Consider the following 25,897-nt stretch of genomic DNA (forward strand, 5'->3'; position numbering starts at 1 on the left):
GTGAGAGGGGAGGGGGGGTGTGAGAAGGGAGGGAGGGGTGAGAAAGGAGGGGAGGGGGAGGAGAGGTAGGAGGGGAGGGGGGGGAAGAGAGAAAGAGAGAACCTCGACTCGAGCGTAGACTTACCGGATTGACGGAGGTCGGTGGGGGGGAGGTCATGAGCGGAGGTCGGGAGTCGAGTCGGGTCGGGAGGAAGCTGGGCATGGGTGGAGCCTTGTGCACGCAGCCCCAGTGAGGCCATTCGGCCAGGGCAAGGTGCTTCGGGCCCCTCCCACACAGTTTTGGGCGCCTGGAGCTACTGCACATGCGTGCCCACTGTAGCGCGCATGTGCAGAGGTCCCGGCACTATTTTCAGCGCAGGGACCTGGCTCCGCCCCCTACAGCTCGTGCTGCACTGCGCCGAGGGCCAGAGGACCAGCAGGGAGCCGGAGAATCTGGAAGTTTTTTTTAAGCGCACTTTGTGGCGCGAAAAACGGGCGTCCGGGTCGGGGCTGTGCCGTTCCAGGCGCGGCCCGAAACTTGGGCCCATTGAATGGTGGTGCAGGCTAGAAGGGCTGAATAGCCGCCTCCTGCACCTATTTTCTGTGTTTCTACTGAAACAACATTATTTCATTTTTTGCCTAGTATCTGTTGGCCACTGAAGAACAAGAGTGCTGTTCCTGTTTTCCTTCAATTATATAGCTCCAATTAAGAGCGCTCACTACTGACTCGATGACTGGTACAATTGGCTTTTACACACACACACACACACACACACACACACACACACACACACACACGTCTTGTTTCCCTTTAAACCAGTAAATAGTTTAAATGAAGGAAACCAGTACCAGCTAATGTTAAAAGCATTGTTTTTAAAAGAATGTTGAGATTGGATGGAGCAACAACAGCTTTCATTTATAATAGCACCCTTTAACATAGAAATATATCCCAAGGTGATTCACTGAAGTTTAATGGAAAAAAAAATGGATGCTGAGCCAAAGGAGGAGATAATAGCAGTGGCCATCAAAAGCATGGTCAGAGAGGTGGACTTTAAGGAAAGTCTTAAAGGAGAAGAGGGAAAAGAGTTTAGGGAGGCAAATCCAGAACATGGGGTCTAGATAAGAACAGAAATGTAATTAACCATTGTTTCAATCTGTTTGTCAATCTGACATGCTGCAAAGTTATTCATCATCTCATTGAGTGTTGTTCTAGTTTTACGGTGCTTTTATATTTTGTTAATGCTGCTGGATTCTCGAAGCATAAGTGTTGCACAGTGCGCTGAAAGTTGCTGGCACTGCCTAAGACCTTTGGGTCTTCCCGACAACCAGTAAGAACTAGTCCTAGCAACTTGACATTTGGATTTCCGCTGGCTTTGAAAGACCTGGAACTTAGTGGCACTAGCACAGTCTAGTCCAAATAAAAGTGCTTTACGTTTTGGCTGATTTTTGATTGTTGTTTTTAAAACCATTACAATCTCCTGATGTAGTCAGGGCCTCCCCATTTAAGCATGCTTTATGTTGGTGAGTGGATTGTGTGTTGAACTTAACACCATGTGGTTTTTGTTGTACTGTTCTTGCAGTCAACACGAGGTCTGCTCACTAGCATTGTTGAAAATTAGTGAACATGTTGATCTTAATACCAGGCAGCGTTACATTCAACCTATATGGCGGTCACTGGCACAGGAGTTTAGGTCGTAGATGCATTGGGAAGCTAATTTTTAAACTCCAAGAACGATGTAAGACGGACAAGACTTGAGGTACTTTCATGTTCCATAAAACCCACGAATGCCTGTGGAGCTGGTTGTTAGCCAGATGTAGACCTCCTTGGAAATACAGTAACTCCTATAAAAGTTTAAATCTGCTGTGGTAACTGCCAAGGATCTATTGGAGAAATGCTTGGAATGGGCAATTTACTGATGTATGAATTATAAGGGGGATTGCACTGTAATCCAATTTATTTCCACTAACAGCTTCTGCTCTATCTCAAAAACCCTGTCACTCCAATTAACTTGTTTCCACAACAAACATAATTGAAATAGAGGTAGCAAGTTAAATACATTTTACTATTTATATTTTGAGAAGCTCACCATTTCCCTATTTTTAGTTGCATTGAATGTTATACAGTGATGCATTTATACAGTGAAGCATTAATATGTAGCTTACTAGCAAACCTATGTTACAGACAAGTGTGCAACATTACAAGAAATTATAGATGTGAACATTTTGGATATTTTTGTGTCACTTCTATAGAATTAGCTGTACATTAATGTACGTGGGATATGCTGCACTTGCAGACATTACCTCTTCAAGAGTAATAATTTAATCTGCAATAAGGGTTTAAAAAAACATCCAATCAGTATGTAAGCATAAATCAAATAAGTACTGTAATAAAACTTAATACTTTCTGTAGTACTTGAATCCCTGGGTAATTTTTTGTGCAGGCAGATATCGCCACACTCCTCAGTGACCTTGTCCAAAGTTCCGAAAGACAGTGTCAGATATCCAAAGCAAAACAGTTCTATGTTTGCAGAAAATATTTTTATTACGATACAGCAGTAAAAATCATCGTAGGCAATAAAAATAAAAAGTTAAGTCAACGAATACAGAAATCGAATATAATATAATCCGAATAAATGTTTTTCTTAAACTTGCTGCTTTGGCAAGAAGCTGGTGCACAAATGTGCCACCACTATAATTTAGAACGGAGATTTTTCTTTCAGGGTTTGATGGCCCAAAAGAAAATTTATATAACTGTCGTGTAAAGTTGGACATAGTCACTACCCTTGCCTTCCCTAATAAACATTGAAAAAACTAGTGTTTTTTTTTTGCAGTTTCATGCAAAACGCACACAAAAATTGTCATTCCAAGATTAAAATGAAAAACGGAAACATTGAACAAATACAAGGGATAATTTGGGGAAGTGTAGATTTGAAATGGAGGGCAGAATTGATGAAGATTGGAGAACGGAAGAAAGAATAGAAAGATGACCTCCTCCGATCTCTAACAAAGTTATCATCAACTAGGAGATGGAGAGGGCGGGCCGGGGGTGGGTGGGCGGGGGGTGGGGGGGAGGACACAGGGGACAGCACAGGATGTGAAAACAAAAGGAAAATTTGCATTTATATCGCACCTTTCACGGCCTAAGGACGTCCCAAAACACTTTACAGCCAATGATGTTTTTTTTTGAAGAGTGCAGTCACTGCTGTAATGTAGGAAACGTTATGCTTTATATCATGTTTATATTAACGTGATGCTGTGCAAGTGTTGTTGTTCCCCTCCCCTGTGGGTAAGTTGCCATGGCCTACTTTTCTCACTGATGGCATAGCTGAATTTAGGAATTTGTCATGTCAATAACTTTAAGTGTGAACTTGCATCCTGCCACTTTATGCATCAACTAATGGGTACATTTTATTTTCGCTACTGTATTGGAATGTTAAATTTTAATTAAAAACAATTTAACCTGTTCCCATTTCTACTAGTTGTTTCCAGCCCCCTTGGTAAATATATATGGTATAGTATTTCCAAAATAAATATTCTATTTTGGAGTATTAACTAATCAACAATATTGAACAATTTATCCATCCAGCCCCCAAGGTCCATTTGTGTGAAGATAATGGTTGTACATTAAAGTTTCAGTGGTTATTTTCTTACATCAACTTCCTAAGTTTTATTAAGATTAATCATGACTGTGGATTATGTTCACTGTTCTATGACTGTGATAAGCATGTAAACAATATTAAAAGTATGCCTGCTGAGTATCATGGCTATACATGTTAAAGGTTTGAAAGTAAAGACCATTTCTGCTCATTAGTATTCAGATCATGTTTAAAATTGTTTCCGAGGGCACTAATCAATATTTGCTTGCTCATTTGAAAAAAAAAAATGGAGTGACTGCTGCCAATGACCGGAAACTGCACAGAAGCATTCTGCACATTAATCTGGAAGCTGATGCAGGTGCGACGTCCAAATTCCGGATTCCAGGCCGATCTGTGGCGGGGCTGTCCGGAAATGTTCCGAAATCTGGACTTGGCCGCCCAACCAACCCTCCCCCCACCCCCGACCTCTGACGGCCTGACTCCCGCAACCAACCTCGGCACAGGCAAAGACATTCCGGAAATATCCAGAACGGCTTCTGTCCTGGGGTTTCCGGATTTCAGACGTCACACCTGTATCGATGTTTCTCACAGCCCGCTCCCTTCCCGACTTTTTTTCCCCGGTGCTCGTGAGTCGCGAAGCGAATGCCCCAAAAAACACTTGGACTGCGCATGCACAACTACCTCAACTTCGTTGGCAGCAGTTGCTGCCTTTTTTAAAAAAAAAGCTTAATATCACTACTGATGACCAGGATCATGAGCAAAGCTGATCATCAACATATGCATCTGAGAGGTGTTAATTCTTTGATGTATGCTCCAAACAGTTCATAAGAATGCATGTAGAAAAATAATTTCCTAGTGGTTTAATAATGTCTAGCAGAAATTAAAAATCATGCTACCCAGTCTGAAAGTGAATCTATTTAAAATGAAGTTCAGGCACTCTCGGTTGTACCATCAGCACATACTGCAGGGATATTGAGCCTTTATGTCATTGTTATAGGATAATGTACTCTTATAAGACCATTTTTTTCTTTAACAAAATACATTATAACCAGTAGGGAGATGTTACCATGTTATATATTGGTAAACAAATGCTGATTGCCTCAGATAATTGCAAGTTGATTGATCATTACTCCTTCAGAGGGAATGTTCTCCAATATCAGCAAGGATCATCTGGCTGCTGGTATCTGCTGTTGGAAATTATTGGAAATACAAGAAAGTTAAATAAAAATGTGTTTAGCCCCCATGTAATACCAGAGTGATTACAAAACAGTCATTCAATTTGGTGATTCATCTGGTATATGATAGTTTCTGAAATTGCTGTCTTGCAATCTCCTTTAGTCCATTCTCTATAATACCGAATTTCAGGATATATGATTGTAAATTGATATTGTACAGTTCACTTTCAAACCTAATATTTTTTAATCTCATTGATGTGGGATGATTTGTAAACTACGACACAGAGCAGCTAGAGATTTCATTGAAGTTATCTGCTGATGGAATAGAAAATAAATTTACTAGAATGAAGGCCAAAGGAAGGAAAAGAATAGAATGTTTTAAAAATGGAAGAATATAAACATTCTTGTTTCAATAAAGTGAGACTAGATAATCAGCAGAGCAGTGATACCTGGTTCATACTTTCTCATACCACCTTTAAGCCTCCTTGGCTAGCTTTTTATTTCTGCCTGCCCCCCCCCCCCCTCCCCCGGCCTTTAATTTCTCACTTTCTAAAATAATTAAAGAAAATGCTGTTCAGAAAGCATCTAACAGATTCTGTGCTTTGAACATTTAGCAGTTTCGAATAAGAGGTGGCAGAGGGAGAGCCAGAGGAACTTTCTCTGGTTCGAGTACTGTTTCCACCAGTACTACAAACCCAAATTTTCAAAAGCGATCCAAGGAGGAGGAGTGGGACCCTGAATATACTCCAAAGAGCAAGAAATACTTCCTGGTGGGTATTGGCAATCAGTCTATTCTAAGAATTTGTTGTTTTTTTCCCCCAGATTTGATTATAATGGTTTACCAGGAGTAAGTGGGGGTTTTGTTAGCTTTTATGCTAAATGAATATTGTAAATCTGCTCCCCCTCAGTTATAATCTTTATTCAGTCATTGGGAGACAGTGCACATCACTATCATTACAGAAACAGACTTTAAATGTCAATTCAGAATTATAATTTGTTGAAACTGAATTTGAAAAATCTACAAAAGTTCTCAATCCTGTAATGCAAACATTTAAAAAAAAATGGTTTACCAGCATCATTGTTGCTGCTATAATGCATGGATCATCAAATAAGGCATGTTTTAAGAATGGCTAAAATGCTGACAATTGTTAACTCTCTAGGTCTTTCTGATGAGACCATATTCTTGGCTTTGGCTACAGCTGTTATGAAATATTCTAATCAAGGAAAGAAGTAGTAGGTAGCTTCCACTCTAATATTTGACCTCACTGCTAATGCTTACAGAATTTTCACTTTCATTCATGCCAGCTCCAAGAAGTCTATTTAAATATTTACATTTGTCCAGATTTTGGGCTCAATTTTCCCCAAAGCTTTTTTTTGGCGTACTTGAAGAGTTACGCCCGTTTTTTTTGGGCCCAAGTAAGCCAAAAAAAAAATGTTCTAAGTTTCCCCGTTTGATTTCTTCATTTTTGGCGCAGCCTAATCTGTCCTTTAGTTTTGGGGGTGGAGCCTTGATCTGTCCCAAAAAGATTGGGTTGTCACGATAACCAGGGACACACTGTGGGCTGAGGCTGGAAAGTGACACAGCTCAGCTCGCAACCTGCACAAGCACCATAAAATACATTGCAGAACTTGCCTCCATTAAATTATTAAAGTCCCCTCCTCCCATCTCTCCCGATCCCTGCTCCGATCCCAGTCCGAGTGGCCTTCCGCTCTGCACTCCTAACCCTGGCCGAGTGGCCTCCTGGTCTGCTCCCCGGCTCCTGGCAGAGTGGCCGCCCGGTTTGCTCCCCTGCCCCTAGTCTTGGCCGAGTGGCCTCCTCCCTCCCGGTCCCTGCACCTAACTATACCTGAAAGGCTTCTCTTCCTCCCCCCCCCCCCACCTCTCCTGCTGCTGTCCGGGCATCGACTGTGCAGATTTCCTTAACTGTCCAGAAGGTTTTTCTACAGAGGCCACATACGCTAGCCTAAGAACTGGAGTAACTCTCAGCTGGCCAAACTTGCCTAATTGGCCTGAATTGGCGCGGGTGGCAGGTTACGTCCCCTTTGGTTGGAAAAAAAAGTACCACAAAAATCGTAGCTGGTGCAAATTGATCGGGGAAACTGGTTTTTTAAACTTGGGCAAAAAAAAGTGGCCTGCGCCAAAAAAAGGCGTAAATCACTGGGGAAAATTGAGTCCTTTATGCTCAACTGTCATCAGCTAAGATTGCTCATCTGCAGCATTCTGCATAGTGTTTTAGATGGCGATTGAGATGTATGTTTAATAAAGTAGCATGGAGCTGGTACATATATAAAGAAATAGTTCAGATTGTTACAGTAGTCCGTATACTTTTTAATGGCAGTTTGCATGTGCCTGTTCTTACCTGTATGAGTAAACTATAATCTGGTGGGGGAATTCCAGAAAAAAAGAAATAACCTGATAAAATGGTGAAGTATTTCCTGTTCTTTTCTCTCTTCATGGTAGCATGATGACAGAGATGATGGGGTGGATTACTGGGCCAAAAGGGGAAGGGGGCGAGGTACTTTTCCAAGAGGACGTGGGCGATTTATTTTCAAAAAATCGAGCAGCAGTCCAAAGTGGACACATGACAAATATCAGGGAAGCGATGAAAAGGAGGAGGAAGAAAATGGAGGAATAGAAGATGAAGAGGAGAGAAAGGACAGACACAAAGAGGAAAAGGTATATCTTTTTGATGAGAGCTGGATTAACATTTGGATTTTCTAAGATTTGTATTTGAAGATGTTTAGACAAGATTTCTGTTTTCTTTGACTTCCCTTCACACTTTCTCCTGCAGCTGGGAGGAGAGGTCCAGTCAGCAGCCCCACCCAGATAGCCACATTAGGTGTTTATGATCAGCGCAGCAGGAGGCTATCCTGAGGTAAAGTGCTCAAGCTGATAGCTTGGCCTAGAATAGAATATCCTTATCCCACTGTGACAAATAGATTTGAGTGATGGATAGCTTGTAGACATCCAAACCCAAGCTATACATTAAGCTAGCATTCTACCACCTTTTGCTGTACTTATTTTTTTAATGTACAGCAATGTAACTCAGTAGTCAGATACTTAGATTCAGTTAAGCATCTGTGCAAGCAGTAGCCTTTTAAGCTGGAAGAAGTACTATGATCTGTACATGCCTTGTTTGCAGAAACATGATTATATTCACATCCTTTAGGCGAATGTTTGCATAAAGTCTTTTCAAATTCTGAAAATTAAATTGGTGCCAAATTTGTTACTAAGACGGAACAGTACAATTTGTCTCATCAATCTTGACTGTTCTTGCCTGGAGTTTTAAATATTAGGATGTTCTGTGCCTACATTGAAACATTTGTTTCAGAAAGGTCAGATGCTTATTTAATGTCAGTTTCAGTTTGTGTAGAGTATCACAATGATCCGATAGTTATACCACACAGTTCACATCTGATTCTAAATGCTTATTGGATAATTAATTATCACTGCCCAAATACTGGCAAATATCACTGGGGAGGGTACAACACGAGCAAACCTCCAGCTGAGTAACCTTGAGAATGGATCATTTTTCTGGGATATCGTACAGTGATTTGGAAATGAGATGTAGGGCGGGAACCATAAATAAATGTGAAAATGACAATTATCTGTAACTCGTAGCCTACCTCATTCATCATCATCATAGGCAGTCCCTTGAAACGAGGATGACTTGCTTCCACGCCAAAAAAGGATGAGTTCACAGGTGTTTCAATGAAGGATCCGAACTACATCCTCAAGGGTGGAAGATGCCCGTGCATGAATTTTTTTAATATGTAATGACCGTTGCACACCAGCCACCACACGGGCTTGACAGAGCTAGGTCTTGGTCCACTGGCAAGGGTTATCTAAGACGACTGGACCAGCTCTGCTGCACGGACCTAGTGCGCACACATAGGATTACTGTCCTGAGGTAAACCACTTCCTCCCCCCCCCCCACCCCCCTCCCCGTCCATCCAACTCTTTAAATCAACAACTACTTGCATTTATATAGCGACTTTACCGTCGTGAAACCTCCCAAGGTGTTTCACAGGTTTATTGGGAGATTTTAAAAAATCTGACACTGAGCCGCACAGATAGAAATTGATTATAATCGGTTGCGTTGCCAGACAAAGTTGTTACCCCCACCCCCCCTACAATCGGTTTGCCAGCAGGGCGCAGACACCAATCGGCAGATTCCTGGCGGCTCCCCCATCCCCGTCCGCTAATCGATTCTCACTAATCGCTCGGCAGGGGGAGGGGGTTGGGGGTTTGAAAATTGGCCACCTATCGTCCAGCAATAACATTCCTGTGAATGTAAACAAAGTTATTTTGAACCTTTTCTGAGATCATCTAGGTGAAGCATGTTGAACTCACATTTATGTGGTGGGTCTGATCCAACATCCTGGTACTTGGCGTTGGCCACATTCAGCAAACTCTATTTGGCAAATATCTCGCCCGTGTTTTGGGTGTAAAACGTTCAATGTATACCTATTTCTGGGTGCGTGGTTCTGCACCTAATCCACTGCCTCACTTTTTAGTTGTACTAGATGGCTCCCCGAAATTAGCGGAGGATCAATTTAAACATGCAAAGAAGGATCCTGCACCTGCATCAGGACCCTTCTGTAAAATGCCTGAAAAACTAGGTTGAGCATGTGCTGTGCAAGATTCGACTAGTTTTCCCAGTTCTATAGCAGCCTAAATCCTTAGAGGTCACTGAGGAAATGGTAGGGATTTTTTTTTAACTCCCTTCTGTGGATGAGCCAAATCCAGATCCGAACTCACTGCGTAAAAGAGATTCTCCTTGGGTCGCCTCTGGTTCTTTTGCCAACTAGCGTAAATCTGTGCCCTCTACCACTGGAAACAGTTTTTGTTTCCTCTATCAAAGCCCTACATGATTTTGAACACATCATGATTTTAAATCTCCCCTTAACCTTCTCAGATCTAAGAACATTCCCAGTTTCTCCAGTCTCTCCACATGTCCTTTGCGCCAGGGGGAGGGGGGCACTGCTGCAGCACAGTTTAAAAGGCTCAGTTCTCCTGGGATGTTGGGTGAACTGTCTCCCTCCGAGGACATACAGTACACGCGACTGTATGTTTGACACCCCTAATCTAGGTTATGCAATGCATAATGTCAATATGTGCTCTATAATTGGAAGTTTGCATACCTATCTCAGATGATTCCTTTAAGATAAGTAAAGATTTCTGTATTTTGGAGTCTGGATTTAGACTTGCATTTTAGACTTTCTACTATTCATCCTTTGTTTATCCATAGAAGATTTAAAAAAAAAATGCTATTTTAGTGGGTAAATGGAGTATTAAGGTTACCACGAAGTGCCTCCTTCTGTCCTAATTGATCAGAGGTATCAGCACAGTTAGAAAACGCATCTGCTGTCAGTGAAGCTGTATTTTAAACACTTATACTGCAGGTTGGCAAGAATGTAAAATTATATCCATATATTAAAAGAATTAATATATAGTAAATTCAGTGTTGAAGCAGGAGCTTCCCAACAAATAGTAGTAATTCGATACCCTCTAATTTTCCTTGCATATTTTTTATCTACATGATGCATTGAAACATTAAATCCAAATGTCTGCATAAGAATTAAGTTTGCTGAAATATTTTTCCTGCAATGTTGCACAAATGTAGTGAGAATTTTTTTTTCTAAGTAACTTCTGGCCTTTTTCATTACTGTGGGAACTGATTGAGAAGGAAAAAGTTGTATTTGCATCACCCTTCAAGTCTGTTGGTCTTTTTTCTCTCCTTTCTCCTTTTTTTCCCACTTTCTTCCTCCTCTCCTGAAAGAGTTGACTCTGGGGTAAGTTTCCATGGACCCTGGGGTCCCTGCAGTACCTTGCCCTAGAGGTCATTCAGCATGTTTGAGGTTAGACAGGGTATTGGCAGGTTATTTGCCGATTTAGGCACGGAGGACAGGATCACTGCGGAGCCTGATTCTATCCTAACCTAACATCCATATATGCACACTTCCTGAAAGGGTTGCTGGACAACTATCAAAAGTGTCAACCCTAGCTTAATTTGCCTTAAACTCAGTTTCTAAAACCAATTACAGTAACCCTGTTGCTGCCCTGGCTGAGATCAGCTAACTCAGTACAGGCTTGAGATTGAACCTGGGATTTTCCTCTTCTGTTAGTTTGAATGGTTTTCAAATTTCTGGAAATGTTTCATTTGTTTGTTGATAGACACTTAGGATAATGATCACAGTATTCAAAGAACAGGTACATTACATGTATGCAAGAGAGAAGTTTACAGCAAAATGATACTATTTTCTTTTATACCAAACACCTTGTAGGTATTAAAATAACTACTTCCTGGGTTCTTCCTGGAAAATTTTATTATAAAGGCAGTGTAAAAATTTGAAATATGATGTGGATTAATTTTGTTTTAAATTAATATCAAATGGCAGCTTTATGGTAAAGCAGCATTACTAAATTTTAGAGTTTTGATGTCATTTCATTACTATGATTGTATCATCAGTCACTTTCCCTTACTAAATTAATAGTATCACCCTAATTTGAATTTATTTTCCTTATTTCACTGAACTACAGTAAAATTACAGTGAATATATGCTGGAAAAACTGAAAGCTTTAATTTTGACAATTCCTAAAATCGTTTCTGAAATTTAAACTGCAGCTTTTTGTTCTACCATTAAAGACTGCTGTTGATTTATAACATTTTATGTTTATAAAAAAAAAATGATTGCTAAACTTGTGCCAACCAGCATAATTTGTACTTGACTATTTACAAATGTGATGTGGTCATTGCAATCGTGTTGGTATAGCAGGTTGGTAAAATTTGATAAAATAAACCAATGAAATGTATGCGTAATGATTAGTTATTAACTAGCATTATCTCTAATGTATATTTTTAAACTATTGTATAAACTGTGATGCGCAGTTAACTATTGAAACTTTTATATATTGATGTATGCTCAGTTTAATAATTATAGAAAGGTTGCACACTCAGACATAGCTCCTGTCAGTAGTCATGAATAATGTGCAATATTCTGTTTTCATTTAGTTCTGAATATCCCTGAGCACACAGCAGTCTGAGTTTATTTTGAAGTAATTAGAATTAGCTTGAAGATCACAGGAAGGAGAGGGCACATCGTACAACTATTATATTTGAAAATTAAGCTTGTTTTAAAACCACAGCGAATAGATTTGAAGAAAATGTTATCACCATAAATATTGCAGCTGTCAAATATAAGCCACAGCTTTACTAATGTACGGATAGGAGGGAAAAACATTAAAAATATTATTTGTAATGTGCAGATTTTTGAATGAATTGTAAAGGAAGACCTGGCGGTAGGCATTTTTAGTGTGCATGCTCCAGTAATACTTAAAACCGTGGTAGTGACTCTACATTGTGTTAACCTAAAGGAATTCCCCTTTGTTCAACAGGGTAATGGCTTAATAATGAATGTTTAGGAGTAAAATGTATAAGAATTTAGTTGCTTCTGAAATGAAAATATTGTATAGTTGCAATGGGTTAGCCTCTGAAATTTTAACTAACTTCTGAATATCATGAATTATTCCTTTTTACCATGAATGGCAGATACAGATCCAGTTTTTATAAGATTTCTGCACACGTTTACTGTTCATTTTTCCCTTTGCTTCACAGGAACACCATATTTAAAACTATTTCCATCACCAGAAAGGAGATGAGCATCTTCCCCTGAATTACACAAGTGGATTTTTCATCAACTACTTTTCTTTACTCACCCTTGATTTATTGTCAGACATTAGCTTTTAATTAAATTTTAATGTTAATTGGAAAGTCTTGGTAAAACCTGAATTTAAAAACTTCTAGTTTTAAAGGGTACAAAAGCGCGTAATGTCTGATTTAATTGTTGGCTGTGAACTATCTATATTGAGTTATAGGCAGTATTTTTTAGATATTGATAACTGCATGGCTTGAAGTGTATGACAAATATATACTATAAAAAGCACAGTTTCAGAAAATAAACATCTTGTATTGTATTTGAAGGAGTAAAATTTTGGGGATTTTCTATTGTAAGTGGCTGTATTTTGTGTCATTTTTGTTCTTTGCTTCTCTCAAATAATATTTGCTTAACGAAACATTTGCCTTGTCTCTTTTTTTCCCTTTAAATAATTAGTTAATTATATAGTCTACTGTTTCAGGTTGAATCCACTCAATGATTTCATGGTGCTCGTGTATAACTTCTGTTCAGCCTGTTTTGAATTGGTGACATGTTCCTTTTCCTTGCCATGATCAGTGATTTATTTGTAATCTCAGCAGGTTGCCTACATGCTTCTCAGCTCAGGAAAGATGTACGGTGAAGGGAAAAATATTTTGAATGCAATTGGGTTATTTAAATGTTGCTAGATACATAACTAAATAAATAATAACGGCTTCATTTTCGCTCACTTGATATTCCAGGAGTCATAAATTTGTAGGTTCAAGCCCCACTCCGGGGTTTAAGCACATTATCTAGACAGACACTCCAGTGCATTACTGCAACAGATGCTGTGCTTTGAGACACCAAATTGAAAGTTCCATCTGTACTAAAAGAATTCCACAGCACTATTCAAAGAAGGAAGAAGTTTGGCCCTGGCTAACATTTCTCTCGATCAATAACAATAAAAGCAGCTTGGCAAATGATACTAAAAGGGTTGATGGTGGTCAGGCAATGGCAGACATTTTAAAGATCACATGGATGAACTGCAAAAATTGTACATCCCTGTCTGGTGTAAAAATAAAACGGGGAAGGTGGCTCAACCGTGGCTAACGAGGGAAATTAGGGATAGTGTTAAATCCAAGGAAGAGGCATATAAATTGGCCAGAAAAAGCAACAAACCTGAGGACTGGGAGAAATTGAGAATTCAGCAGACGAGGACAAAGGGTTTAATTAAGAGGGGGATAATAGAGTACGAGAGTAAGCTTGCAGGGAACATAAAAACTGACTGCAAAAGCTTCTATAGGTACGTGAAGAGAAAACTATTAGTGAAGACAAATGCAGATCCCTTGCCGCCAGAATCAGGTGAATTTATAATGGAGAACAAAGAAATGGCAGACCAATTGAACAAATACTTTGGTTCTGTCTTCACTGAGGAAGACACAAATAACCTTCCGGAAATACTAGGGGACTGAGGGTCTAGCGAGAAGGAGGAACTAATAAGGATTTCCTTCAGTCAGGAAATTGTTTTAGGGAAATTGATGGGATTGAAGGCCGATAAATCCCCAGGGCCTGATCGTCTGCATCCCAGAGTACTTGAGGAAGTGGCCCTAGAAATAGTGGATGCATTGGTCATTTTCCAACATTCTATAGACTCTGGATCAATTCCTATGGATTGAAGGGTAGCTAATGTAACCCCACTTTTTAAGGTTAGCCTGACATCAGTAGTGGGGGAAATGTTGGAATCAATTATTAAAGATGTAATAGCAGCACATTTGGAAAGCAGTGACAGGATTGGTCCAAGTCAGCATGGATTTATGAAAGGGAAATCATGCTTGACAAATCTTCTAGAATTTTTTGAGGATGTAACTAGTAGAGTGGACAAGGGAGAACCTGTGGATGTGGTGTATTGGGACTTTCAAAAGGCATTTGACAAGGTCCCACACAAGAGATTAGTGTGCAAAATTAAAGCACATGGTATTGGGGGTAATGTATTGACGTGGATAGAGAACTGGTTGGCAGGCAGGAAGCAAAGAGTAGGAATAAATTGGTCCTTTTCAGAGTGGCAGGCAGTGACTAGTGGGGTACCACAAGGTTCAGTGCTGGGACCCCAGCTATTTACAATATACATTAATGATTTGGATGAAGGAATTGAATGTAATATCTCCAAGTTTGCAGATGACACTAAGCTGGGTGGCAGTGTGAGCTGTGAGGAGGATGCTAAGAGGCTGCAGGGTGACTTGGACAGGTTAGGAGAGTGGGCAAATGCATGGCAGATGCAGTATAATTTAGATAAATGCGAGGTTATCCAATTTGGTGGTAAAAACAGAGGCAGAATATCTGAATGGTGACAGATTAGGAAAAGGGAAGGTGCAATGAGACCTGGGTGTCATGGTTCATCAGTCATTGAAAGTTGGCATGCAGGTACAGCAGGCGGTGAAGAAGGCAAATGGCACGTTGGCCTTCATAGCGAGAGGATTTTGAGTATAGGAGCAGTGAGATTTTGCTGCAGTTGTACAGGGCCTCGGTGAGGCCACATCTTGAATATTGTGTACAGTTTTGGTCCCCTAATCTGAGGAAGGACATTCTTGCTATTGAGGGAGTGCAGCAAAGGTTCACTAGATTGATTCCCGGGATGGCAGGACTGACATATGAAGAAAGAATGGATCGACTAGGCTTATATTCACTGAAATTTAGAAGAATGAGAAGGGATCTCATAGAAACATATAAAATTCTGATGGGATTGGACAGGTTAGATGCAGGAAGAATGTTCCCGATGTTGGAGAAGACCAGAACCAGGGGTCACAATCTTAAAGATAAGGGGTAAGAAACAACTTCACTGAGAATTGTGAACCCTAGAAAGTTGTTGAGGCCAGTTCGTTAGATATATTCAAAAGAGAGTTAGATGTGGCCCTCACGGCTAAAGGAATCAAAGGGTATGGAGAGAAAGCAAGAATGGGGTACTGAGTTTGCATGATCATATTGAATGGTGGTGCAGGGTCGAAGGGCCGAATGGCTTACTCCTGCACCTATTTTCTATGTTAACTGTTGTTTATTCATTTGTGGGACCTTGCTGTATGCAAATTAGCTGCCACATAACAGGAGTAGGCCATACGGCCCCTCGAGCCTGCTCCGCCATTCAATAAAGATCATGGCTGATCTGATCATGGACTCAGCTCCATTTCCCCGCCTGCACCCCATAACCCCTTATCGTTTAAGAAACTGTCTATTTCTGTCTTAAATTTATTCAATGTCCCAGCTTCCACAGCTCTCTGAGGCAGCGAATTCCACAGATTTACAACCCTCAGAGAATAAATTTCTCATCTCTGTTTTAAATGGGCGGCCCCTTATTCTAAGATCATGCCCTCTAGTTCTAGTCTCCCCCATCAGTGGAAACATCCTCTCTGTATCCGCCTTGTCAAGCCCCCTCATAATCTTATACGTTTCGATAAGACCACCTCTCATTCTTCTGAATTCCAAAGTGTTGAGGCCCAACCTATTCAACTTTTCTTCATAAGTCAACCCCCTCATCCCTGGAATCAACCTGGTGAACCTCTGAACTGCCTCCAAAGCAAGTATATCCTTTTGTAAATATGGAAATCAAAACTGCACGCAGTATTCCAGGTGTGCCCTCACCAATACCTTATGTAGCTGTAGTAAGACTTCCCTGCTTTTATACTCCATCCCCTTTGCAATAAAGGCCAAGATACCATTGGCCTTCCTGATCACTTGCTGTACCTACATGCTATCCTTTTGTGTTTCATGCGCAAGTACCCCCAGGTCCTGCTGTACTGCAGCACTTTACAATCTTTCTCCATTTAAGTAATAACTTGCTCATTGATTTTGTTCTACCGACGTGCATGAACCTCACACTTTCTGACATTGTACTCGATCTGCCAAATTTTTGCCCACTCACTTAGCCTGTCTATGTCCTTTTGCAGATTTTTTGTGTCCTCCCACCTTTGTATCATCAGCAAACTTGGCTATGTTACACTCAGTCCCTTCTTCCAAGTTGTTCATATAAGATTGTAAATAGTTGAGGTCCCAGCACTGATCCCTGCCTGCATAACAACTGCAGCTGGACTTCATAAATAATTAATTGTTTCTGAAGTGCTTGTGGGCCTGCCAAGGATGTGAGATATATATTTAAATACTATGGGCCCGACTTTGGTGGACCGCCCAATTCTCGGTGGTCTCGCAGTGGTCGGTCAATCTTCACCGCCCAGTACTGCTGGGGCAGAGTGCTAGCAACATTGGTCCTGAGTGGTGCATCAGCAGGGTGCGACGGATGGTCTGTTCCGGCTGTGCAGGGCAAGTTGTCTGGGACTCGAGACTCTGGGTCCCGAGTTCTGTGCACGCGCGCTCTTCAATCGACCTCCATCTTTCTTCTCTCTCTGTCCGCCGCCCCCCCCCCCCCCGAGAAGAGCAGTCCGGATGCAAGAGACTGCTGATGTCTGATCGCAGGTGTGTCTAGATTTTTAATTGTTTTGTGCAGTGTTTTTTTTACTTATTTTTGTGTTTCTTGGGGGGGGGGGGGGAAGGGAAAGAGGACAAGATTGCTTGGGGGCGGGGGATGACTAGATCTCTGGTGTGCAGCTCCGGTGGTATGTCGGCAGTATGCTACCAATGTTGGACTTTTGGGTGATGTGTAGGGTGCTCCGTGTGGGCAAACGATATGCATACCGCCTGGCGGTATGTCACTGATAAATTTCCCGCCGGGTGGTCTGTGAACGGTATGTAGGTATGTACATAAAACTAAAATAGTAAAATATTTTACAGGCACACACTTGTGGGTAAATCCGTGTCTGAACAGTGGGAGGCATTCAAGAAGGGATCCGGAAGGCTCAGGCCAAACATGTGCCCTTAAAGTAAAAGGGTAGGAATAACAATTCTAGAGCCCACAGGATGTCTAAGGTCTTACAGGGGAGGATAAAGAAAAAAAGGGAAGCTTATGTCATATACCGACGGCTAAATACTATAGAATCTTTGGAGGAATATAGAAAGTTAAGAGGTAAAATTAAAAGATATTCGGAATGCTAAGAGCATGAAAAATTCTTGGCTAGTAAAATTAAGGAAAATCCAAAGATGTTCTATAACTATATTAAGAGCAAGAGGGTAAATAAAGAAAGGGTAGGGTCTATTAGAGACCATGAGGATAATCTTTGTGTGGAGGTGGAAGATGTTGGTATGGTTCTTAATGAATACTTTACGTCTGTTTTCACAAAGGAAAAGGGCAATGAAGATACTGCTATCGAGGAGTAGTGTGAAATTCTGGATGAAATAAACAGTGAGAGAGGGTATTAAGGGGTTTAGCAGCTTTGAAAGTAGGTAAGTCCCCAGGCCCGGATGAAACTATCCTGGTGGATAGTTAACGTAATACCTATATTTAAGAATGGAGATAGAACATGTCCAGGTAAGATGAGTCAGCTTAACATCGGTGGTAGGAAAAATAATGGAATCCCAACTAAAGGTGAAAACAACATCTAGAAACCAAAAATAATAATGAATAGTCAGCATGGATTTCAAAAGGGAAAATCTTGCTTGACCAACCTCATTGAATTTTTTGAAGAGATAACAGTAGACGATGATAATGTAGTAGATGTAATTTATCTAGATTTTCAAAAGGCCTTCGATAAGGTACCACATGAGAGACTAATAATATCAGAGAATGCGGAGTCAGGACAAGTAGCAGAATGGATAGCTGGCTGGCTTCAAGGCAGAAAGCAGAGAGTAGGGATAAATGGTAGCTATTCAGAGTGGCAGAATGTGGGAAGTGGTGTTCCACAAGGATCAGTGCTGGGACCTCTGTTATTTACAATTTATATGAACTATTTAGACTTTGGAATCAAAAACACTTTCTACATTTTCTGCAGATAGTCAATATTGAGGATGACTGCAACAAATTACAGGAGGACGTTAATAAACTTGCAGAATGGGCAAATAAATTTCAACAGATAAATGTGAGGTATTGCATTCTGGTAGGAAGAATAGGGAGGTCATATATTACTTGGAGGGTGCGAGTCTGGGTGGGGTAGAGGAGCAAAGGGATCTCAAAGTATAAATACACAAATCACAAAGTAGTGACTGGTTAACAAGGCCATAAAAAAGCAAACCAAGCACACTGGTTTATTTCTAGAAGAATTGAAATGAAAAGTAAAGAAATTATGCTAAATTTGTATTATACCTTGGTTAAACTACACCAAGTACTGCATACAATTCTACTCGTCATATTATAAAAAATATAGAGGCATTGGAGAGGATGTAAAGAAGATTTACAAGGATGATACCAGAAATGTGAGGGTATACCGATCAGGAAAGGATGAACAGGCTGGGTCTCTTCTTTTGGAAAATGAGAAGGCTGAGGGGTGACCTAATTGAGGTGTTTTAAAATTCTGAAAGATGTAGATTATGTTTCCACGTGGGGAAAAGCAAAACTAGAGGCCATCAATAGAAGATAGTCACCAAGAAATCAAATAAGGAATTCAGAAAAAACCTCTTTACCCAGAGAGCGGTGCAAATGTGGAACTCGCTACCATGGAGTGGTTGAAGCGAATAGTACAGATGCATTTAAGGGGCAGTTAGATAAGATGAGGGAGTAGGGAATAGAGCGTTATGCAAGATCCTACAAATCCCCTGGGAGGACAGACGCACCAACGTTGGCGTCCTCGACTAGGCCAACATCCCCAGCATTGAAGCACTGACCATACTTGATCAGCTCCGCTGGGCAGGCCACATAGTTGGCATGCCAGACACGAGACTGCCAAAGCAAGTGCTCTACTCGGAACTCCTTTACGGCAAACGAGCCAAAGGTGGGCAGCGGAAACGTTACAAGGACACCCTCAAAGCCTCCCTGATAAAGTGCAACATCCCCACTGACACCTGGGAGTCCCTGGCCAAAGACTGCCCTAAGTGGAGGAAGTGCATCCGGGAGGGCGCTGAGCACCTCGAATCTCATTGTCGAGAGCATGCAGAAATCAAGCACAGGCAGCGGAAAGAGCGTGCGGCAAACCAGTCCCACCCACCCCTTCTCTCAACAACTATCCCACCTGTGACGGAGACTGTGGTTCTCGTACTGGACTGTACAGCCACCTAAAAACTCATGTTAAGAGTAGAAGCAAGTCTTCCTTGATTCTGAGGGACTGCCTATGATGACTAGCAAGTTAGTTTCTCAGCACTGAATTTAACCCCCTTCCCTAACTTAGAGCAAAAAAAAAAGCTGTAAAACTCACCAACCAATCACCTACCTGCTCTATTTTTGTTTTTGAATCGGAGCCTCGCTGCTATTTTAACCTGGCTGCTCTTTATCCTCTCACCATTGCTTTCCCAATTGTGAAATAAACTTTTTTGATATTCCTTGGTCTCATTTTAAAACACAAAAAATGGATACAGTGGTACCCACATCAAGGCTTCTTTGAGGATTTCTGTTTTGTCAGTCTTTTGATAAGTGAGACCTGGTGGAAAAAGTATCTGATTTCATGTATAAACTATATGGAAGTGGCCCTTTGCTCTGGACATGAGCAAAGGCATGAAGAAAGCTTTTGGATTATATCCCCATTCATTGGCCCTCTCCTGGGAAAGGCCAAGAAACAGAAACCTGTAGCCAATTCCAAAATCCTTTGTCAAATTTCACAGTTTTGTTACACTCCAACCCCAACCAACCATTAAGTCCCATTACTTTTTCCCTTGGTAGTCTCGTATCACATCCTCTCTTGTGGAAATGTCTATATGGAATGTTTAAATGTGTGTATATATAGATTTGAATTACATTTTGGAATTTGAATTATAATTCAACTTTAATTCTGAAACACTGCTTTGTTTTTATAATCATTTATAACCAATATGAAAACACCAACAGTACTGTTTCTCTAAAAGTTAATCAAGGAAAACTTCCAACCTTTTTAGAAAACGAATAGAATTAGTTACAACAAAATACAGGAAATAAACCACTTGTTTGAATTGAAATAAGTTAAGAGACAAATATCATCCAATGAACTTGAACATTTGGCTAAGTTTCATGTTTAGTTTGTGATTATGCTCTACTCGTAGAGCCTACATAAGACAATAAAACACTACCCAACCATAAGACTATTACTTTAATGACACTTATTACCAATAGAAAGTTTTGGTTAGAAAGTTTGCAGCTGCATTTAGCCAAGTTTCATTAGTGTTTTCCTTTGCACTAGTTCGTGAAATAGCTTTGTGCTGGTCTTTTTTTGGGGGTTCGTCTTCGGGAAGATAATCAGGCAAATTCAAATTTTCTTCTACTTTTGTAGTACCACTGTTAAGAGGAATCATAACCTGTAAAACAAAGTATACAGTTAATTATTTAACATTAAAAACTGATTATTCAATCTTTACCAGTGATACAGTATTACGGCTAAATGATCAGTGATGTAATTTTCATTCTGCACCATGCAGACTTCCCCATCTTGTATGGTCTTTCATATTCAGTTAATTTTAAATAAGGTTACTAACAATACTAGTGTACAAGTTCAGGTTTGGTGCTGATGCTTCTCATTCATAGTAAGTAGCACCTTCCCTTGCACATGCAGCACTGGTGATAACCAACTGCAGGATACAAATAATCTTAAAAGGTAACCAAGAAATGTTTTCTTAAATACATATTCATCACCTTACCTCTTCTCCACTCTCATTTTTCACAACTTGATAAGCTTGTAGTATTTTTGTAGCTGCAATAGCTGAAGCGAGACACTAAGATTAAAATAAAAACATTTTAGAAATAATTAAGCTTAGATATGAAAAAGCTTAATTTCAGCTTCATTTGGGAGTTTTACATGAAAATGATTTATCTGAAATGTAACAAGCTGTTCGCAAGAACATTTGATCTAAAAATATTTTTCATGACAATAAACAGGATACCATTATCACAAATCTGTTGTGTTAATTCATGGGAATTAGTCTTCGTAATGAGACTGCAATATTTTATTCAAAAAATAAACTGTAAAAATGGTGATCAAACATGACAGTACTGCCTTTTTTATGCCGAGAGCCTTATTTGGAATGTAGGCAGAAGCAACAACTCTCCTACTTAGACTGCTTCATTTATACCATTGCAATGCAAAGCACACTGTCCTCAAACAGTTGTAAAATGACTTAAATAGTTTGATTCCTCTGAGCATTGACCTGAAAGTGATAGCTAAAGAAACAGCATGCTTAAACATAAGCTGATTTTTTTTTTAAGGTTCCATTTGCCAAGAAACCTGGTCAAGTTTCAGGATATACGATTCCTTAATTCTATGTTACAAAAATAGTTATTCATTCCCAATGGCTTCTATCCACAGACCCCTTGACCCTATTCCCACCAAACTGCTGACCACCCAACTTCCCTTCCTAGCTGACAGTTAACTGCACCCCCCACTTCAGAAGTTTGTTTGATATCGCTCCTGTGAAGTGCCTTGGGTCATTTTACTGTGATAAAGGCAAAATATAAATGCAAGTTGTTATCACCCACCTTTGATCCCGGTCTTAACAAACTGCCGGCCCATCTCTAACCTCTCAAGTCCTGGAACCTATTATTGCCTCCCAAGTCCTTGTCCACCCTTCTAGGAGCTTCATGCTTGAACCCCCTCCAATCAGGTTTCCGCTCCTGCCACAGCACTGAAACAGCCCTCAAAATGGCATACTATGTAAACTATCCCTCATCCTCCTTGACCTGTCTGCAGCCACACTTTTTGCCTCTAACACTTCTCTGTTGTCCAGCTGAGTGGGACCGTCCTTGCCTTGTTCCATTTCTATTCAGTCTTAGCCAGGAGAATCAACTGCTGTTCCTTCTACTCCTGTTCCCACATTGTTATCTCTGGAGTACCCCAAGGATCCTTGCTTCCTTCCTATTTCTCATCTATATACTGCCCTTTGGTGACATCATCCAAAAACATGTCCGGTTCCATGTATACATTGACAACACCCAGTTCTACATCACCACCACCTCTCTTGACCTCCTCCACTGACTTTGATTTATCACGCTGCTTGTCTGACATTCAGTACTAGATGAGCAGAAATATTTTCATTTTTTTTGTTTCTTCTTTCTCTCAGTCCAATCTTTCTATCCCTCTCTGTACAGTATTTGGCATTGAATTCACCCACTCTAAATTTAACTTCCTTCTTAATTCTGGTGTTGTTAATTTCACAATCCTTCAATCTGATTTGTTAGGAGATGCACAGTTGCTTGCCATGTTCACTCAGGGCCCAGACGGTTGCGCCATTATTAGCTTGCTCCTTCAGCAACTTGTCAAGCATAGAAACATAGAAATTTATAGCGCAGAAGGAAGCCATTTCGGCCCATCGTGTCTGCGCCGGCCGACAAAGAGCCGCACAGCCCTCTGTCAGCAGCCCTGAAGGTTACATATTAACGTATGAACAATGAACAATGGCGGTAAGGTAAAGAGCACCCAGCCCAACCAGTCCACCCCACACAACTGCTACACCCTTTACACTGAAACATTCTACATTCCACCCCAACCGGAGCCATGCGATCTCCTGGGAGAGGCAAAAACCAGATAAAAACCAGGCCAATTTAGGGAAAGAAATCTAGGAAAATTCCTCTCCGACCCATCCAGGCGATCAAAACTAGTCCAGGAGATAATCGTAGTTGATTCCCTGCAGTACTTACCATTATATTTACGACAGCCAACAAGAGGTTATCCAATCTAATCCCAATTATCAGCTCTAGGTTTGTAACCCGGTAGGTTACGGCACTTTAAGTGACCATCCAACCATCTCTTAAAAGTGGTGAGGGTTTCTGCATCCACCACTCTTCCAGGCAGCGAGTTCTAGATTCCCACAACCTTCTGCGTAAAGAAGCCAACCCTCAATCCACTCTAAACCTTCCACCAACCACTTTAAAACTACGCCCCCTTGTAATAGACCCCTCCACTAATGGAAATAGACCCTTATAATCCACTATGTCCAGGCCCCTCAATATTTTGTACACCTCAATGAGGTCTCCTCTCAACCTCCTCTGTTCCAATTAGAACAAACCCAGCATATCCAATCTGTCCTCATAACTAAGATTCTCCAGTCCAGGCAGCATCATAGTAAATCTTCTCTGCACCCTCTCTAGTGCAATCACATCCCTATAATATTGTGACCATAACTGCACACAGTACTCCAGCTGTGGCCTAACCAAAGTATTATACAATTTAAGCATAATCTCCCATCTCTTATATTCTATGCCTTGTCCAATAAAGGCAAGCATTCTGTATGCCTTCTTAACCACCTTATCCACCTGTCCTGCTACTTTCAGGGATCTGTGGACAAGCACTCCAAGGTCCTCTACACTATTAAGTGGCCTACCACTTAATGTGTATACCCTTTCCTCATTAGCCCTCCCAAAGTGCACCACCTCACACTTCTCTGAATTAAATTCCATTTGCCACTGCTCTGCCCACCTGATCAGTAGATTGATATCCTCCTGAAGCGCATGACTTTCCTCTTCATATCAACTACACAGCCAATTTTAGTATCGTCTGCAAACTTCTTATATTCAAATCTAAATCGTTGATATATACCACAAAAAGCAAGGGACCCAGTACTGAGCCCTGAGGAACCCCACTGGAAACATCCTTCCAGTCACAAAAACATCCATCAACCATTACCCTTTGCTTCCTACCTCTAAGCCAATTTTGGATCCAACTAGCCACTTTGCCCTGAATCCCATGGGCTTTAACCTTCGTGACCAGTATACCATGTGGGACCTTATTACAAGCATTGCTAAAGTCCATAATACACCGCACCGTACGCACTAGAATAATTGAAATTTTTGAGGAGGTAACCAAGAGGGTCAAAGTGGTGAGGGTTTCTGCATCCACCACATAAAACACAATCGTCCCTTAACAAATTCGTGCTGACTGTCCCCAATTAATCCTTGCCTTGCCAAATGTAGATTTATCCTGTCTTTCAGGATCTTTTCCAATAATTTTCCCACCACTGAGGTTAGGCTAAACATGCAAGGGCAAGTATAACTAAGTTGACATGCTACAGCAAAATTTGTCCCAGTCTTCAGTCCCTGCTACAAACTCCATTCCCGATCCACTGACTCCATCCCTCTCCCTGGCCACTTTATGCAGCTGAACCAGACAGTTTACAACTGTGGTGTCCTATTTGACCCCGAGTTCAGCTTCCAACCACATATCCTCTCCATCACCAAGATCGTCTACTTCCACCTCGTCTTTATCCCTGCCTCAGCTCAAATCCAAAACTCTGTTGCCCATATCCCAACTCGCACCGTCCCATTCACACATCACCTGGGCTCAATGACCTACATTGGCTCCCCATCTGGCAACACCTCAATTTTAAAACTCTCATCCTTGTCTTCAAATCCTTCCATGACCTTGCCCCTCCCTATCTCTAACCTCCTCCAGCCCTACCAATCCTCCAAGATCTCTGCACATCCCCGATTCTCTTCACTCCACCTTTGGCAGCTGTGCCTTCAGTTGCCCTAAGCTCTGAAATTCCTTCCCTAAACCTCTCTGACTCTACTTCCCTCTCCTCCTTGAAGATGGTCCTTAATACCTACCTCTTGGCCATCTGTCCTAATATCTCCTTATGTGGTTCAGTGTCAAATTTTGTTTGAGGTTCTATCTGATCAAAGTCTATGTAGTTATTGTTGCTTTGCACGTGCACTGATCATCAATACAGATATTAATGTCAATAATAATAACAAACAAGCCCAATCACAGATTCAAATCCAGCATCGCACTGAAGGTTCTTGAAAAGTGCTTACCTCAGTTTTAAGATCAGAATAGATTCTGATAATACAACGCTGCAGAGCCATTTGAAATGTAAAGCTAATGACACCTTTAACTTTTAATAAAGCTTCTTCACAGATACTTCGGTCATCCTACAGATCAGACACATGGGTTACAATCTACACAATATTTTCTTGTATTTCCCCACCACAAAATAAAATTAGGTATGAGGTGCAATGAATTATTAAAGAGTAGTATTTCTTGTGGGAATCCCAGCCCCTGAATTTAATGATTAATTATTCAAGTGCAGAAACTGACACCACTTTACACTTCTACTCAGTCAACAGACTTCTATTTATATAAATAGATTTAAAATCTGAAGTTTGGAAAGAAACTGAAGCCAGGTTCCTCAGTTACTGGTGGTTAGTGTTAAGAATGCCATTAGGCTGGCTGTTTTCTCCTTTTGTTTCAGTGATTCTATATATTGTAAGTGCATCTCTCAAAAGGGAGACTACACCGAGAATGTCACCTTTACCACTGAATAATTTACCAAGAACATGGCCAGTATGTCTTGTAACTGTTATTGTTGTGAACTATTTAATTTTACTTGGGAGAGTGAACAAATTTTTTTAATTGCTATTTGACCGGGTTTGTAGATTTATCGAGTGACATGAGCCACATCTATCTGTTTTCATTACGTATGATTTTCTGACTGCTAATTTTGATGGTCAAAAAAATCATGCACACCTGAATTTAGGGTCTGCATTGCTGGTTAGCAAGGCTGCCTGCTAGGAGCATAAAGTTG

At 40.8% G+C, this 25,897-nt stretch overlaps 2 protein-coding genes across 12 annotated transcripts in view; one reads left to right on the forward strand and one right to left on the reverse strand.

Annotated features, from left to right (window-relative positions):
• LOC139267331 (bcl-2-associated transcription factor 1-like) overlaps positions 1-12,800 on the forward strand; it is a 54,317-nt gene extending 41,517 nt beyond the window's left edge. For 3 of the 7 annotated variants that reach the window (XM_070885472.1, XM_070885471.1, XM_070885473.1), the window contains 3 exons: positions 5,365-5,520; positions 7,212-7,427; positions 12,370-12,800. In XM_070885472.1, coding sequence (XP_070741573.1) covers positions 5,365-5,520; positions 7,212-7,427; positions 12,370-12,384 — 387 coding nt within the window. In that variant the 3' untranslated portion in view covers positions 12,385-12,800. The remainder of the gene's footprint in view (positions 1-5,364; positions 5,521-7,211; positions 7,428-12,369) is intronic. The other 4 variants (XM_070885474.1, XM_070885476.1, XM_070885475.1 and 1 more) reach the window with 4 other exon arrangements.
• Positions 12,801-20,196: 7,396 nt separating this feature from the next.
• The window catches only part of armc1l (armadillo repeat containing 1, like), a 52,224-nt gene continuing 46,523 nt past the window's right edge, over positions 20,197-25,897 (reverse strand). For 4 of the 5 annotated variants that reach the window (XM_070885485.1, XM_070885482.1, XM_070885484.1 and 1 more), the window contains exons 6-8: positions 25,128-25,244; positions 21,023-21,097; positions 20,197-20,683 (exon numbers count right to left, since the gene is read on the reverse strand). In XM_070885485.1, the coding sequence (XP_070741586.1) occupies positions 20,492-20,683; positions 21,023-21,097; positions 25,128-25,244 (384 nt within the window). In that variant the 3' untranslated portion in view covers positions 20,197-20,491. The remainder of the gene's footprint in view (positions 20,684-21,022; positions 21,098-25,127; positions 25,245-25,897) is intronic. The other variant, XM_070885486.1, reaches the window with a different exon arrangement.

This window comes from Pristiophorus japonicus, chromosome 7 (genome assembly GCF_044704955.1).
Source record: "Pristiophorus japonicus isolate sPriJap1 chromosome 7, sPriJap1.hap1, whole genome shotgun sequence".
NCBI classification, from domain to species: Eukaryota; Metazoa; Chordata; class Chondrichthyes; family Pristiophoridae; genus Pristiophorus; species Pristiophorus japonicus.